The 12,027-nt window shown below is 47.9% G+C and overlaps 2 protein-coding genes across 2 annotated transcripts; both read right to left on the bottom strand.

Annotated features, from left to right (window-relative positions):
- Positions 1-550: 550 nt before the first annotated feature.
- Positions 551-5,419, bottom strand: tmem45b (transmembrane protein 45B). Its single transcript, XM_018736323.2, has 6 exons — positions 5,371-5,419; positions 3,467-3,668; positions 2,652-2,864; positions 2,184-2,368; positions 1,829-1,971; positions 551-682 (listed from the first exon to the last, which is right to left on the bottom strand). The coding sequence occupies exons 2-6, from the start codon at positions 3,654-3,656 to the stop codon at positions 562-564; spliced, it is 852 nt and encodes a 283-aa protein (XP_018591839.2). The 5' UTR covers positions 3,657-3,668; positions 5,371-5,419; the 3' UTR covers positions 551-561.
- A 648-nt stretch (positions 5,420-6,067) lies between these two features.
- gng8 (guanine nucleotide binding protein (G protein), gamma 8) lies at positions 6,068-9,040 on the bottom strand. Its single transcript, XM_018736329.1, has 3 exons — positions 9,027-9,040; positions 7,660-7,744; positions 6,068-6,532 (listed from the first exon to the last, which is right to left on the bottom strand). Exons 1-3 carry the CDS (start codon positions 9,038-9,040, stop codon positions 6,404-6,406), a joined length of 228 nt encoding a protein of 75 aa, XP_018591845.1. The 3' UTR covers positions 6,068-6,403.
- Positions 9,041-12,027: the final 2,987 nt, after the last annotated feature.

Genomic DNA, 12,027 nt, shown 5'->3' with positions numbered 1-12,027 from the left:
GTGTCCAGATGGCATATAAATCAGTCCAGCCTAAAATACTCTAATTATCTGGGGGAAATATAATCACAAGCTGCAAGCGATGCCTGTTATTGCTGCTCGTGGGTTAGGCGGAAGTTTGGTGCCATGTTTACTCTGACTGTTGTATTGTTACCACTTCAGCATGACTTTCATCAATATGCAGAACCGGTGTGTCCGGTTGCAGAAGAGAGAGCGCAGCTGCAGAACCACACAAAGGCCCCACCCCACTCAACAAATGAACTCCATGGTCCACCCCGCAGTTTGGTCACATACTCTAAAAGGCTTGAAAAATGTACTTTATTCACAAATCTACACCAGAATTACTGCAGTCATGTAGTGAGCTTGATTCCTTTGAAAAGATTAGCATGTCGCCACACAATATTGCATCTCTGCTTCCGTTTCCATAATGGATCGCTTAATTAGTGCACTTTCCTAGGAAAAATTTAATTAAAAAAAAAAAAAAAAAAAAGTGGACCAGTGAATGTGTGCTTCCTAGGATCCGCAGTCTTTGTCAGTGCCATTTCTCGGAGTCTCGTCGTGCCTTCACTCTTCGTCCGAGTCCTGGAGCAGGGCCTTCTGGGAACTTGCGTCGTTGGACTTGGAAGTCTTCCTCAAGCCGATCTCCGTGTCACCCCTCTGTCTCGCTACAAACCTCTGCACACCTCTGTTGGGAACGCAGAGGAGGAGTGGTAAGGACAGGGTATGAGAGGGACTTCATGTCACTACACTCAACAGAACGTCCTGGGCCTTTTGCAGTAAAGGGAGGAAATGAAGATAAAGACTTGCACCCAAGACTTTGTGTCACCTTAGTAGTGAATCATTTCCAAATATTTACATTTATCTCACTTTTCTCCAAAGCAACTTGCATTTACACAGCTGGCTAATTTTTTACTGGAGCAATTTTAGGGTGTCTCTTACTCAAGGGTAGTACAGCTGGAGGTGAGATTTGAACTTACAACCTTTGGGTCCAACAGTAGTAACTCTAACCACTACACTACCAGCTGTCCCTAACTTACTTAAAGGCATGGCCCATTATTTACGGAAGTATTAGTAAAGCTTTATCTCAATTATTGGAAAATATGAGGATTGGTATAAAAGTTATGATTTATTAATTTTTCTCCAATGTGACATACACTAAGCTACTTACACTGATTTACCTATTCATACATCTGGATAATTTTTACTGTACAATGCAGGAAGAACATTAGAGGTACTACAGTAGGGGGTGCAATTACATATGATTATGAAGGTGTTATGAGTGTTAACATTTACATTTATTTAGCAGACGCTTTTCTCCAAAGCGACTTCAAATGAGCTCTATGTAGTGTTATGAGCCCACACACTTTATTCACCACGGTGAATTACACTGCTGGATACACTACTTACACTGGGTCACTCAACCATACATCAGTGGAACACACACACTCTGTCACTCACACACTATGGGTGAACCTGAACAGGATGTCTTTGGACTGTGGGAGGAAATCCATGCAGACGCAGGGAAAACATGCAGACTCCACACAGACTGAGCAGGGACTGAACCCATGTCCTCTCACACCACCCAGGTGCTGTGAGACAGCAGCGCTACTTGCTGTGCCACCATGCTGCTCTTATGTTTATGTAAACATAATATGTTAACAAAATAACATGTTAAGTGTATGTTAGATAAACACTGTTTAATGCATTCGTTATCAGTAGAAATTCTCAATGTAAGAGTCAGGGATAGCTGAATAATTCCTGCCATAAACACCAGATTTTACGCTATGGTGCTCAGTATGAACACTGCGCCATGACTACGGGCAATACTCACAACCAGACAAAGGTGTAGCTGATGGCGATGATCACCAAGGCAACAGCGTAATGCCAACAGAAGCACATGGTGATGAACATGATGTTGTCGTGTAGCTCTTGGTCCCACTCTGGCCCATTGAAGGGGAACAGCACAAAGCCAATCTGGAAAGGGGAAGAATACCTCACTGGGCTGCGTACGAACACATCTCTCTGCACAGGTAGCCAAGCCGGTGCCAAAGAGGGCAAAATTCTCTCTCTTATTACTGCATTATGCATTCCCCCCCCCGTTTGTCATATTCTCTATATTCTCTGCACTGTTTGACGTCTGGCATTTCGCATAAGTTGAAGTCGCAATATTGTACGTGACGTGCTACCTGGAAGAACCATGTTCCCTGGAGGATGGCCACGCTGCTCCTAAAAAGCTCCAGCACAGGATGGTCCCTCTTGAAGACCTCCAGGAAGGTGCTGGCTGACCCAGCAAACACCGCCACCAGAAGCAGGGAGTGAATGTGCTTATCCAAGGATGGGCGGTTGTGCACATGGAAGTAGAAAAGGAACCCTGGATGTAAAGGGGAGCATTTATCACTTGTAGAAAAGACACTGCAATACCCAGCGCTGCGGAATCTCATGACGAATGCTCTGCAGCTGCAACACAGCATTGTTCTAATTCCTGCTGCTACTGGTTGACCAGGTTGAGTCAAGTCTTAACTCAGTTACCAGCTGGATGAGGTTGAGTCAGCTCTTTACTCAGTGACTGGGTTGAGTCAGCCCTTGTCTTAACAGCCAAGCGGACTCTTGATTTACGCTGGAGAAGAGAGAAAGCAGTCCAGTAAGTTCTATACCTTCTACAAAGAGAGCAAGAGAGAGGCCAAGACGGTCAATCCCCTGTGGTACTGGGAGGGATGACATGCTGAGGATGTCAGCTATTCCAGAGATGCCATAGAACAGGTACATGGTGCTGTGCTGCCAGTTCATCAGCTTCACCCAAGCCTGCTCCTTAGTGCTGTACAAGTGGGCATGTGGCCCATCTGGCACGAACTGCTCTGCCATGATGCCTGGGGGAATTCCAAATGAATTACACATTTAACACAGTTAAACTACTGCCACCATGTGCCTTTATATTATTAAAAAATGAAAGTTATTTCATAAATCACCAAAATTAATTCATTACTAAGCTGATGCTTTTGTCTACAGTGACATAATGCATTTAACTCACTTTTACATTTTACCTTAAGGGCCCCTTTCAAAGGTACCACAACAGTAGTACAGAGTGGGACTAGATCCGGCAGCCTTCCGGTTACAAATCCACATCCTTAACCCCTTCAAGTGGAGTGCCTTACCAACACCTGTAGTGGATGTTGTAATCCGTAGCCACACTTGAATGGACAAAAGTGAGTAATAAGGGGAGGAATATCCAGCTGTCTAAAATTATTTGATATGACTCTCCCAGAGTAGCTGTAACTCCACCCTCTTTGTTATGCAGGTAAAATGTAAAAAAAAAAAAAAAGCTATTTCAGTCACCCAGGCTGACTACCATGACTATAATGTGACATGAGTCAGCTCTATAAAGAACACACCCACTAGCCACCACACAGTCTCCATCATGGGAGCAATAAATTAGAGTCCACAAGCAGTGCGCAAAAAGTGAGAAACTCACCGACAAACGCAAAGAAGACCTTGAGGACCCCCTCAACAAAGTCCATCCTGTTGAAGAAGGACGGCAGCTTAGGCCGGGGCCCCGGCTGCCGCTTCTTCCAGCAGTGCTGCAGGGGGTGCTTCACGGACCACCAGAGGCCGAAGAGCAGGAAGAAGCTCCCAGGGAGGGCGTGCCCCTTGAAGTTGGCCATCTCGCTTGGCTCCTACCAAGAGAGGGAGGTAGGCAGGCAGGCCTCGCCGACACCCATATGGCAACAACCGAGCTCAATGGGAAAGCCACGAGGTGGTGAGGTGACACTTTTCTCCAAAGCGACTTACGGTGTTGAGGTTACAATTATTTACCCGTTTATACAGCTGGGTATTTTAGGGTAAGTACCTTGCTCAAGGGGACTAAAGCCAGAGGTGGGGACCAAACCTATGACCTTTGGGTCTAAAGGCAGTGGTTCTAACCGCTACAGTACCAGCTGTCCCTAGAACATCAAACTTGAAGTTCAGCGCAACCATTAAAAGCTGAACTCCGGAAAAGATCGATTTTGCCACTTCACCAGCGTGGCGGGAAAGAAAAAGCAGCCATTTCTGGAACTTTACAGGACAGCTTCTCCCACAACTCGAAAGGAAAACCAACCTCAGTTATCTGCACACATCTATTCTAAGCCTTGCAGGTGTTTCCATTCGCTGATCCAACAGCCATGACCAAAGCTACATGGATAAACAGACTCTTTCCCACTCGGTATCCATACACATGAGTAACAGTTCGCAGCTTTTCCAGACTCGATCTCAAACGATCTCGATTTTGACAGTAAAATTTCCGAAACACCTCATTTCCCGCGCGCAAGGGCTTTACTGAGCACCGCAAGAAGAATGACTCCTTAGGCACCTGCCGAAACACACGTGACACACGGGCAAGTAACGTGCTCTACATGTTTTATGGGCTGTGTGTGTGTGCGCGCGCGTGTGCGGATGGACGGGAAGAAAAGCGCGTCGCGCAACTCGGCGAATGACGGAAACCGGCCGGAAAAACGAGTTTCCTCGCGGCGCGCATTTGATTTCCATCAGTCGCGCAGTCCCGCGCGGGCCGCACGCGACGTTTCACGCCACTTGATCAAAGTCACTCGCGAGTCGCTTTCAAGCGCCGCCTGAGCGCGCGGAACGAACGACACGGGCGCGTGAGGGGAACGCGCAGCGAAGTGACACGTGTGGACGCGCACGCACGGGTGGTGGTTTGCGGGGGAGCAAACTTTGCACCTTCGGCTGCGGCTCATTAAGCGGGAGAACAAAGGGAGCGGCGCGCGGCAGCGGCAGCGCGAACAGCAGTAACTCGTCGTGTTCCGCGCGGCATGAGGCCGGATTTCTCCACATTTACATACATTTCAATAGAACAACATGTAAATACTGTACATGTTCATCCCGTCCTGCCCCACCTCGCTCGCGCCGGGATTGCCGGACTTTTATACTGTTATGTAATAATAAATAACACACACACTTTTAGAACCGCTTGTCCCACACGGGGTTGGGGGGAACCGGAGCCTAACCCGGCAACACAGGGCGTAAGGCCGGAGGGGGAGGGGACACACCCAGGACGGGACGCCCGTCCATCGCAAGGCACCCCAAGCGAGACTCGAACCCCAGACCCACCGGAGAGTAGGACCCGGTCCAACCCACTGCGCCACCGCGCCCCCGGTAATAAATAACAAACAGATAATAATAAATAAACTGATAGCGCCTTTAAGGCAGCTTCTCTTACAGTATGGAAGGTGTACAGGGTAAAATCAGAGTAGAATCGTAAATGACCGCAGTAAATCATCCGCAAAATTTAAACAGAAGAATTGAAAAACATGAATAGAGGAGTAAATCGTAGTAAATGGAATTATGAAGCACTTATGGGGGGGGCAAGGTGTCGCATACCTGGTTCGTCTCGAACGGACCCGCGTCGCGACGTCTCTGTTCAGCTGCTCTTCTACCTGCGCTCTTTGCGCTCACCTGGCGCTCCAGGCCCCGCCCCCTGTCCGCGAGACCGGCAACCGCAGCGTCCTCTCGGGTTTGCAGCCTCTTTGCAGCCTCTTTGCATTGCGCTTCCCGCCACAGCGCGAACGTGCTGCTCTCAGAAGTGCATCTGGACCGATCCTTGTGGACCTGCAGTCTCCGAGTTCTCCTTGTGTACAAGGATGAGGTGGAGCAGGCTGCGTGCGTGCGCGCGTGTCCGTGGGAGTGTGTGTCCATCCGTGTGTGTTTTCGGGTTAATGTGTAATTGTTGTCAAGGAAGCGCCGACTGCGAGAGCAGCAAGAAAGAGCACCTTGGGTAAACTTTGCCTCCCTCTGTAAAGCGGTGCCTCTCTTTTACTGCTGCTGCACACTGACTGTTCACACACACACACACACACACACACACACCCACCCACCTACCTTTTAGAGGAATTAACTCGGCATTACCCTCGTATTACAGGGTCGCTTGGTAAACACCTGGTAAATACCCCTTTTTCCTCAAATAGGCTGCATATTCGGTACAACGGCATTATTTTCATCATTTCTTTATAAATATAGTGTATTAATTTATAAACTGTAGTGGAAATAAATGGAGTTCAAATGATGGTGGCTGGGCTGGACTCCTCTTTATTAGGATAGATAGACAGATAGATAGATACTATAGTATTTCAGGGCTATGGGTAAACATGGTGCTCTTCACACTAAATCGTCTGGCACTTTAGTGCAATACACTCGATACCATTCTTGACTTATTTTTACTTTTAATTTACAGGCATAAATTAAAAAATCAAGGGCTGCACTTGTCTAGAATCTGAATGGACAACTGAAGGGGCGGGAAAGGTCACCAGAGGTCAGGAAAGTGTTTGGTTCACTCAAGTAGAACATCCACGGGATCTTGCTGAAAGGGTGAAGAGAAACTTGTACGTTTCACACACTTCGCCTCCCGGCGTCCGGGTCAAAGTATGACGCAGAAGAGCTTCTTCTCGCGGAAGGGGTTTTCGGACGAGGGCACCTGGGTCACTAAGGGATCCTCCTTGGCATGAGCCTCACAGAAGGCCATGAGCTCTTCTGCTGCCTTGGACACCTGCACAGGGGACGAGGGATCCGGGTTCAGTAGCGCCCTTCCCGGGACAACGTGCAAACCGTGTTTCTCAGACTTTGTGCGTCCGGTCGCAGGCTGCGACCTTAAACGCTGCGCCCCCTATGGCCTCTAAGCGGCACGTCCGGAGAGATCCACACATTTCACGCGTGTCACGTGCTCATCGACTGCAGGAACTTCGAACATATAGAGGAAGAGGCCAGAATGTGGTTGTCAGGGAGAACAGCTTGGGTTTGTGGTCTCTTGCTGTTTCTCGCCACATTTCTACAATAGCATCATATTTTCCATATGCAGTGGCCTCCAAAAATATGAGCGCCCTTGATAAAAAAGAGCAGCACGAAATGAAGAGCACAGATCAACAGCTGCGCTCTCACAAAAACGGACCGATCGCGCGTTTCGCGTCACGTTGCCTACGGTTCGAGCTTCTTTCGTGAGCACGTCCGTTCGTCTTGTCCCCCTTCGCTTTGTTCATCTCAGCTTCTTCTTCCTCCTGTAGCTCTGATTCTTCTCTGTTTATTATAACCAGAGCTGGAGTTCTCAGCCAGGTAATTGTGGTGTAAAGCCCTACTAATACTGCGTATTTGATTCACGGTTACATTTTGACACTGCTTTTTGCTCACAGCACAGCAGAAATTATTAATCATATAGAGCACAGGTAAGAGACTGTCAGAACACAGCAGAAGAATATTAGACATATTCATATACATTTTCATTAACCAATTAATTAATTATAAATAACCACTTGTCCTAATTCAGGGTTGCGGTGGTTTGGAGGGCATAGGGAGGAAACATTGTAGACACACTAGCCCATCGCAGGGCACACACACACACACACACACACACACACACACACACACACACACCGAACGCTATTTCGAGTCACAAATTCGGCTAAAAGGCACAAATAATGGAAACTGGAAAAATACCTTTTCACAGCACTGTAATATAATGCAGCATGTTATCAATAACTTTATACATCACTGACGTACGCAGGGGTGAACCGAGGATGAAGTATGCAAGTTTTTTCAGTGTATTACAATATTTATTTATATTTATTTATCCCCATTTGCATAGCATGATCTATATATTGCCACCTCAGTTCTCATTCTTACCATCATCCTGTCAATGTTGACTTCCAGTTTCAGCTGCTCCACGGCCTTCCGAGCATCTGCGATCTTAGCCATGTTATTCGACATCCTGGCTCCCCCTTGTTGTCTTTCACAACCTGGTCAGAACCTGGTGGAGAAGATGTTTTTTAATGAGGAAGTATAAACCACAAGGCCCATGTGTAGCACATGAACACTCATGAACGGTCTCACACAGGGACACATTGCACGTCTTGGGCATCTAGGGTACTTCAGTCCCCTCCTGGGTGACCGAGTGGAGCTCCAGATCTGGATTTTCAAAGATCCTGGAAAAGACCCTCAGATGCGTTGATGTTTCCACAAGAATGAAGATCAGAACTGCTCAAGCATGGTATTTTCTGTAACAATACATGGAATGGAAAGCTGGCGTTTGAGAAAAGGACAAGAAAAACAAGGACTCCTTTGAGCTGTGCTGTTGGAGGGGATGCTCAAGGAGGCAGGAGAACAAACAGATGGGTCTTGGCTCAAATCAGACCGGAACTCTAACCCCAACTAAGCAGAAATGATGATACTGGAGTTATCGTGCTTGGTACACTCAATGTGGATGTTATTCACCACCCGAATACTCGATTCTCTCGAAAAGACTGTCTCGCTTCGACAAGTTGAGCGGAGGAGGAGGAGAAGAAGAAGAGGACGAGCAGCAACCAGATGGATGGACTCAATCACAGTGACAATGAACACAACCCATTCAACACCGAAGACACAAGTGGAGGCCAGAAGCTTCTGGAGTCACTTCATATGTGGTCACCAAGAGTTGACATCATCAACTCTACAGCATTATCAACACAACAGCAGGTGACAAAACATGAGCACATCTTCAACTCCCAGTGAAGAGGTCTAGATCCTCAACTCTTCCACTCCTCCTTCCTGTTTTCAAGTCAGTTCAATTCAGCTGAATGTTAACTTGATGTCCCAGTTCACAAAGGTATGTCTCTCCCATCATGGCAGGCGGTCGTCAGCTTCAGTCAACATGGGGTGCTGGTATGACGGCTGGCCGGCCTCCTCGGGTCTTATCATGGGGAAATAAAGCTCAGTAAAAAAGAAATTGCAGTTTCCACTCTCTGTCTGCTTCTGCAGCTCCTCCTTGTTCCATGAATGATGGAGACCTTCTCTCCAGGTTTCAGCTGCTGCAGCTTGGTCTCTGGAGGAGACCAAGAGGAGCAGGTAGAGGCATGCAACCGGAGCTCCCTGGGGGTTACGACTACGCCGACACACAAACAACTGCATACCCCGCTCCTCCAACGCTTACAGATGGGGATGGAAACGACAGCAATATATGAACTTCTCCAAACCACATGACCATCTATCCCAAGACATGAGAGCCAAGGTTCCACGCTGCATCTTGCATCCGCTAACAACTCGCCGTGTTTACGTCGCAGACGCTCGGCAAAAAAACATGTTTGTAAGTGTGATCTCCCAGGGGTCTTGTTCACATTCTGGCTTGATGGAACACAGTAACAGAGCAGGAGCGCAGTGTTCAGGTCCCCGAGGTGGCGCAGATGCACCTGTTACTTCTCGCAGCTTCACCCTCTACTTACTGTTGCTTTAAGGAGATTATGGGGAAACGGTCAATTAGAGGGAAATGACCTGTGGGCTGCAGGGGGCTGATGATGGAACCTGCTTCTGCTGTCTCCATGGGAGGTCTGCCACTAACAGTAGGTGGTCATCGGCCCCTCGACTCCCCACTTTTGCCAATTAATGCACCAACGGGGGACCAAGTTAAAAGGGCAGTTGATCCCCGCTGCCCGGTGGCCCCTTGTGTCCACTCACAGACTGGAAGCAGATGTTCAGGTGTTTCGCAACAGATGTTAATGCAGCGGACTCCCTCCTTCGGGGTTTTACCACAATTTCAAGAAAATCTGGGTACGCAATGAGAAAAGCACGCTGGAGAGAGGGGTCGATCATCCGGACATTTCCTCCTCGTTCACACAGCCGACACTCCCTCGCGAGACAATCGCAGTAAAAAGTACACCCTTTACAGTGTTTGCCAAGTAGAGTAAGAGTACAGAATAACTGTGTTCGAACTCATCGGAATTTCCTCATCTGCTGAATTTGTCCTTATTGAGCATTACTGAGAAGTTTTACTACTACACTCATGGGGTCTCCGCAAGATAAAGTAAGGTAAGGACTCCACGTTCCAGTGATGACACACAGCATCACGGGCGCCTGCTGTCAGCGCTGATGTGTGAATCGACACACGGAGCCAGAGAAGTACACCGGTGCACGTCGTGTCTCCGTGGCTTTTGTGGTGAAGCTGGAGAGCGAAAGAGAAAGATCTCACGGACTCACCGCAGGGAGAAGGTGTCCCGTCCAGCCGAGCGGCCGCTCTGCACTCCGTCCGCTCAGCCTGGCGCTCGGAGCTCGTTCCCGCTTGCGGATGGGGAACCTGAGGTAGAGGGAGAGCCGAGGGGAGGGCTCGAGGAGGGTCACTCCTCTCCGAATTACCTCATGCGCTGGGGTCCTGGGGGGGTTTTCTGCGTGGCTCGTATTCATATTCATTCCTTCACTTAGCAGCTCCAACACACACAGTTTGCTGGACTGAGCACTCAGCCCAGGCTGTATTTACAGAATTTACCTGAGTACAAAAGGAAAAGGGCTCATAAAATATCTATTGCACAGCAGGAGCTAAATATGTTATATATACTGTGTATATATACATTTCTATTCTATTTCTTCAGGTTTGACAGGCGTCCAACTGCCTTCTGGTGCTACATTTCAGACTCACATTTCGGGTTCAGGGGAAAGGCTGTAAGTGAGGATGTTCATAACTCTGAATAGCCATGGATCAAATGCATTTATCTCATACTTTTCTCCAAAACAACTTACAATGTTAAGCTACTTTCAATTATTTACTCATTTATACAGCTGGGTAATTTTACTGGAGCAGTTTCTTTTAGGGTAAGCACCTTGCTCAAGCGTACTGGAGGTGGGATTTGAACCTGCAAGATGTGGATCCAAAGGCAGCAGCTAATATACCAGCTGCTCATGTTACAAACACTTGAGTTATGAATTCCTGAAGATACGAACATTTTCAAGTTTATTTACTGTTAGTCACATTTTCTTCTATTTCGAAAACTTCTCTGTGCTCTTTGGTGAAAACCACCTGCGCTCTACATCCAGCCATTACTAGCAGTAAATCTCGGGTACACAGGGCAGAAATAGAACGCGACCGTGGAGCACAATTCCTTCAACTCACTTCCGCAGTGTTCACAGCTCAGGTCTGGTGTTCCTGTGCGTTCCACAGATTCACAGTAATACATGAATGAGTAATAATGCACCGGTTATGAATAACACATGAATCCCATCATTTATTCATGGCTTCACAGACAAAGTGAACTTTACTGTCATTCCACCTATAGGTGAATTACACATACGAACAAAATTTCATTTCTCTTTGGATCGCCGTACCGCATAGAGCAAACACTGCAGCGTGTCACAAAGACACATGTTGACTGAAGCCGCTCGTCTCAAGGGGGGCCGCGGCAAGCTGGAGCCTAACCTGGCAACGCAGGGCGCAGAGCCACGGGGGAGGGGACACACCCAGGACGGGACGCCAGTCCATTGCAAGGCACCCCAAGCAGGGCTCGAACCTCAGTCCAGAGAGCAGGACCCGGTCAAACACTCTGTGCCTCTGCGCCACCGCACCCCCCGTGTTCCAAAGAGACGAGTGCAAATACAGACAGTGCAACAATACACACTATACACAGACAATACACACAATGCTAAAACAAGATTTACATATAATTTAAATATAAACAGAAAGAGGAAGGCTATACGGGACCAGTAATTCACACTGTAACTGGAGACAAACATTAGACACTAGAGACGCTAGACACTGGCTATAGGAGCAGAAATAAATTAAATAAGCGTCTGAGTACATTGTTATTTGCTTAAAGTGACGTGTTCTGTTCAAGTGACTAGTGCAAACTTTTCCGTTGTGTGTGGGAAAAAGAAAAGCAGCCAAGCGTGTCGGGAGATGGGCGTGCGGATGGTGGGGGGGGGTCGTGCTGCGGAGGATTCTCGCACCCTCTGGGAAGAAGCTGTCGCACGGTCCGGAGCAGGAGGTTCGGACTTGAGTTACAAACTGAGTTACGAACACACTTCCGGTCCCCATTGTGTTTGTAAGCTGAGGACCCAGTTAGAGTAGATGGAGCTGCACACATAACGCATAAAGAGTGTTCAGGAGTGTGAGAGAGTATGAAGAGTAATGATTGCTGGAATAAATGAGCCGATACGGGGGCTGTTTTTGTCGTAGTCCCTTCGCAGCGCAGAATCGAACGCGGTAAAACATGTTCCAATACTGCGGTATGTCCAGCCTCGGCGGTTAGCAGCCTC

This window comes from Scleropages formosus, chromosome 3 (assembly GCF_900964775.1).
Source record: "Scleropages formosus chromosome 3, fSclFor1.1, whole genome shotgun sequence".
In the NCBI taxonomy this organism is placed as follows: Eukaryota; Metazoa; Chordata; class Actinopteri; order Osteoglossiformes; family Osteoglossidae; genus Scleropages; species Scleropages formosus.
The sequence above is the reverse complement of the archived record's forward strand: the minus strand, read 5'-3'. Positions and strand labels throughout refer to the sequence as shown.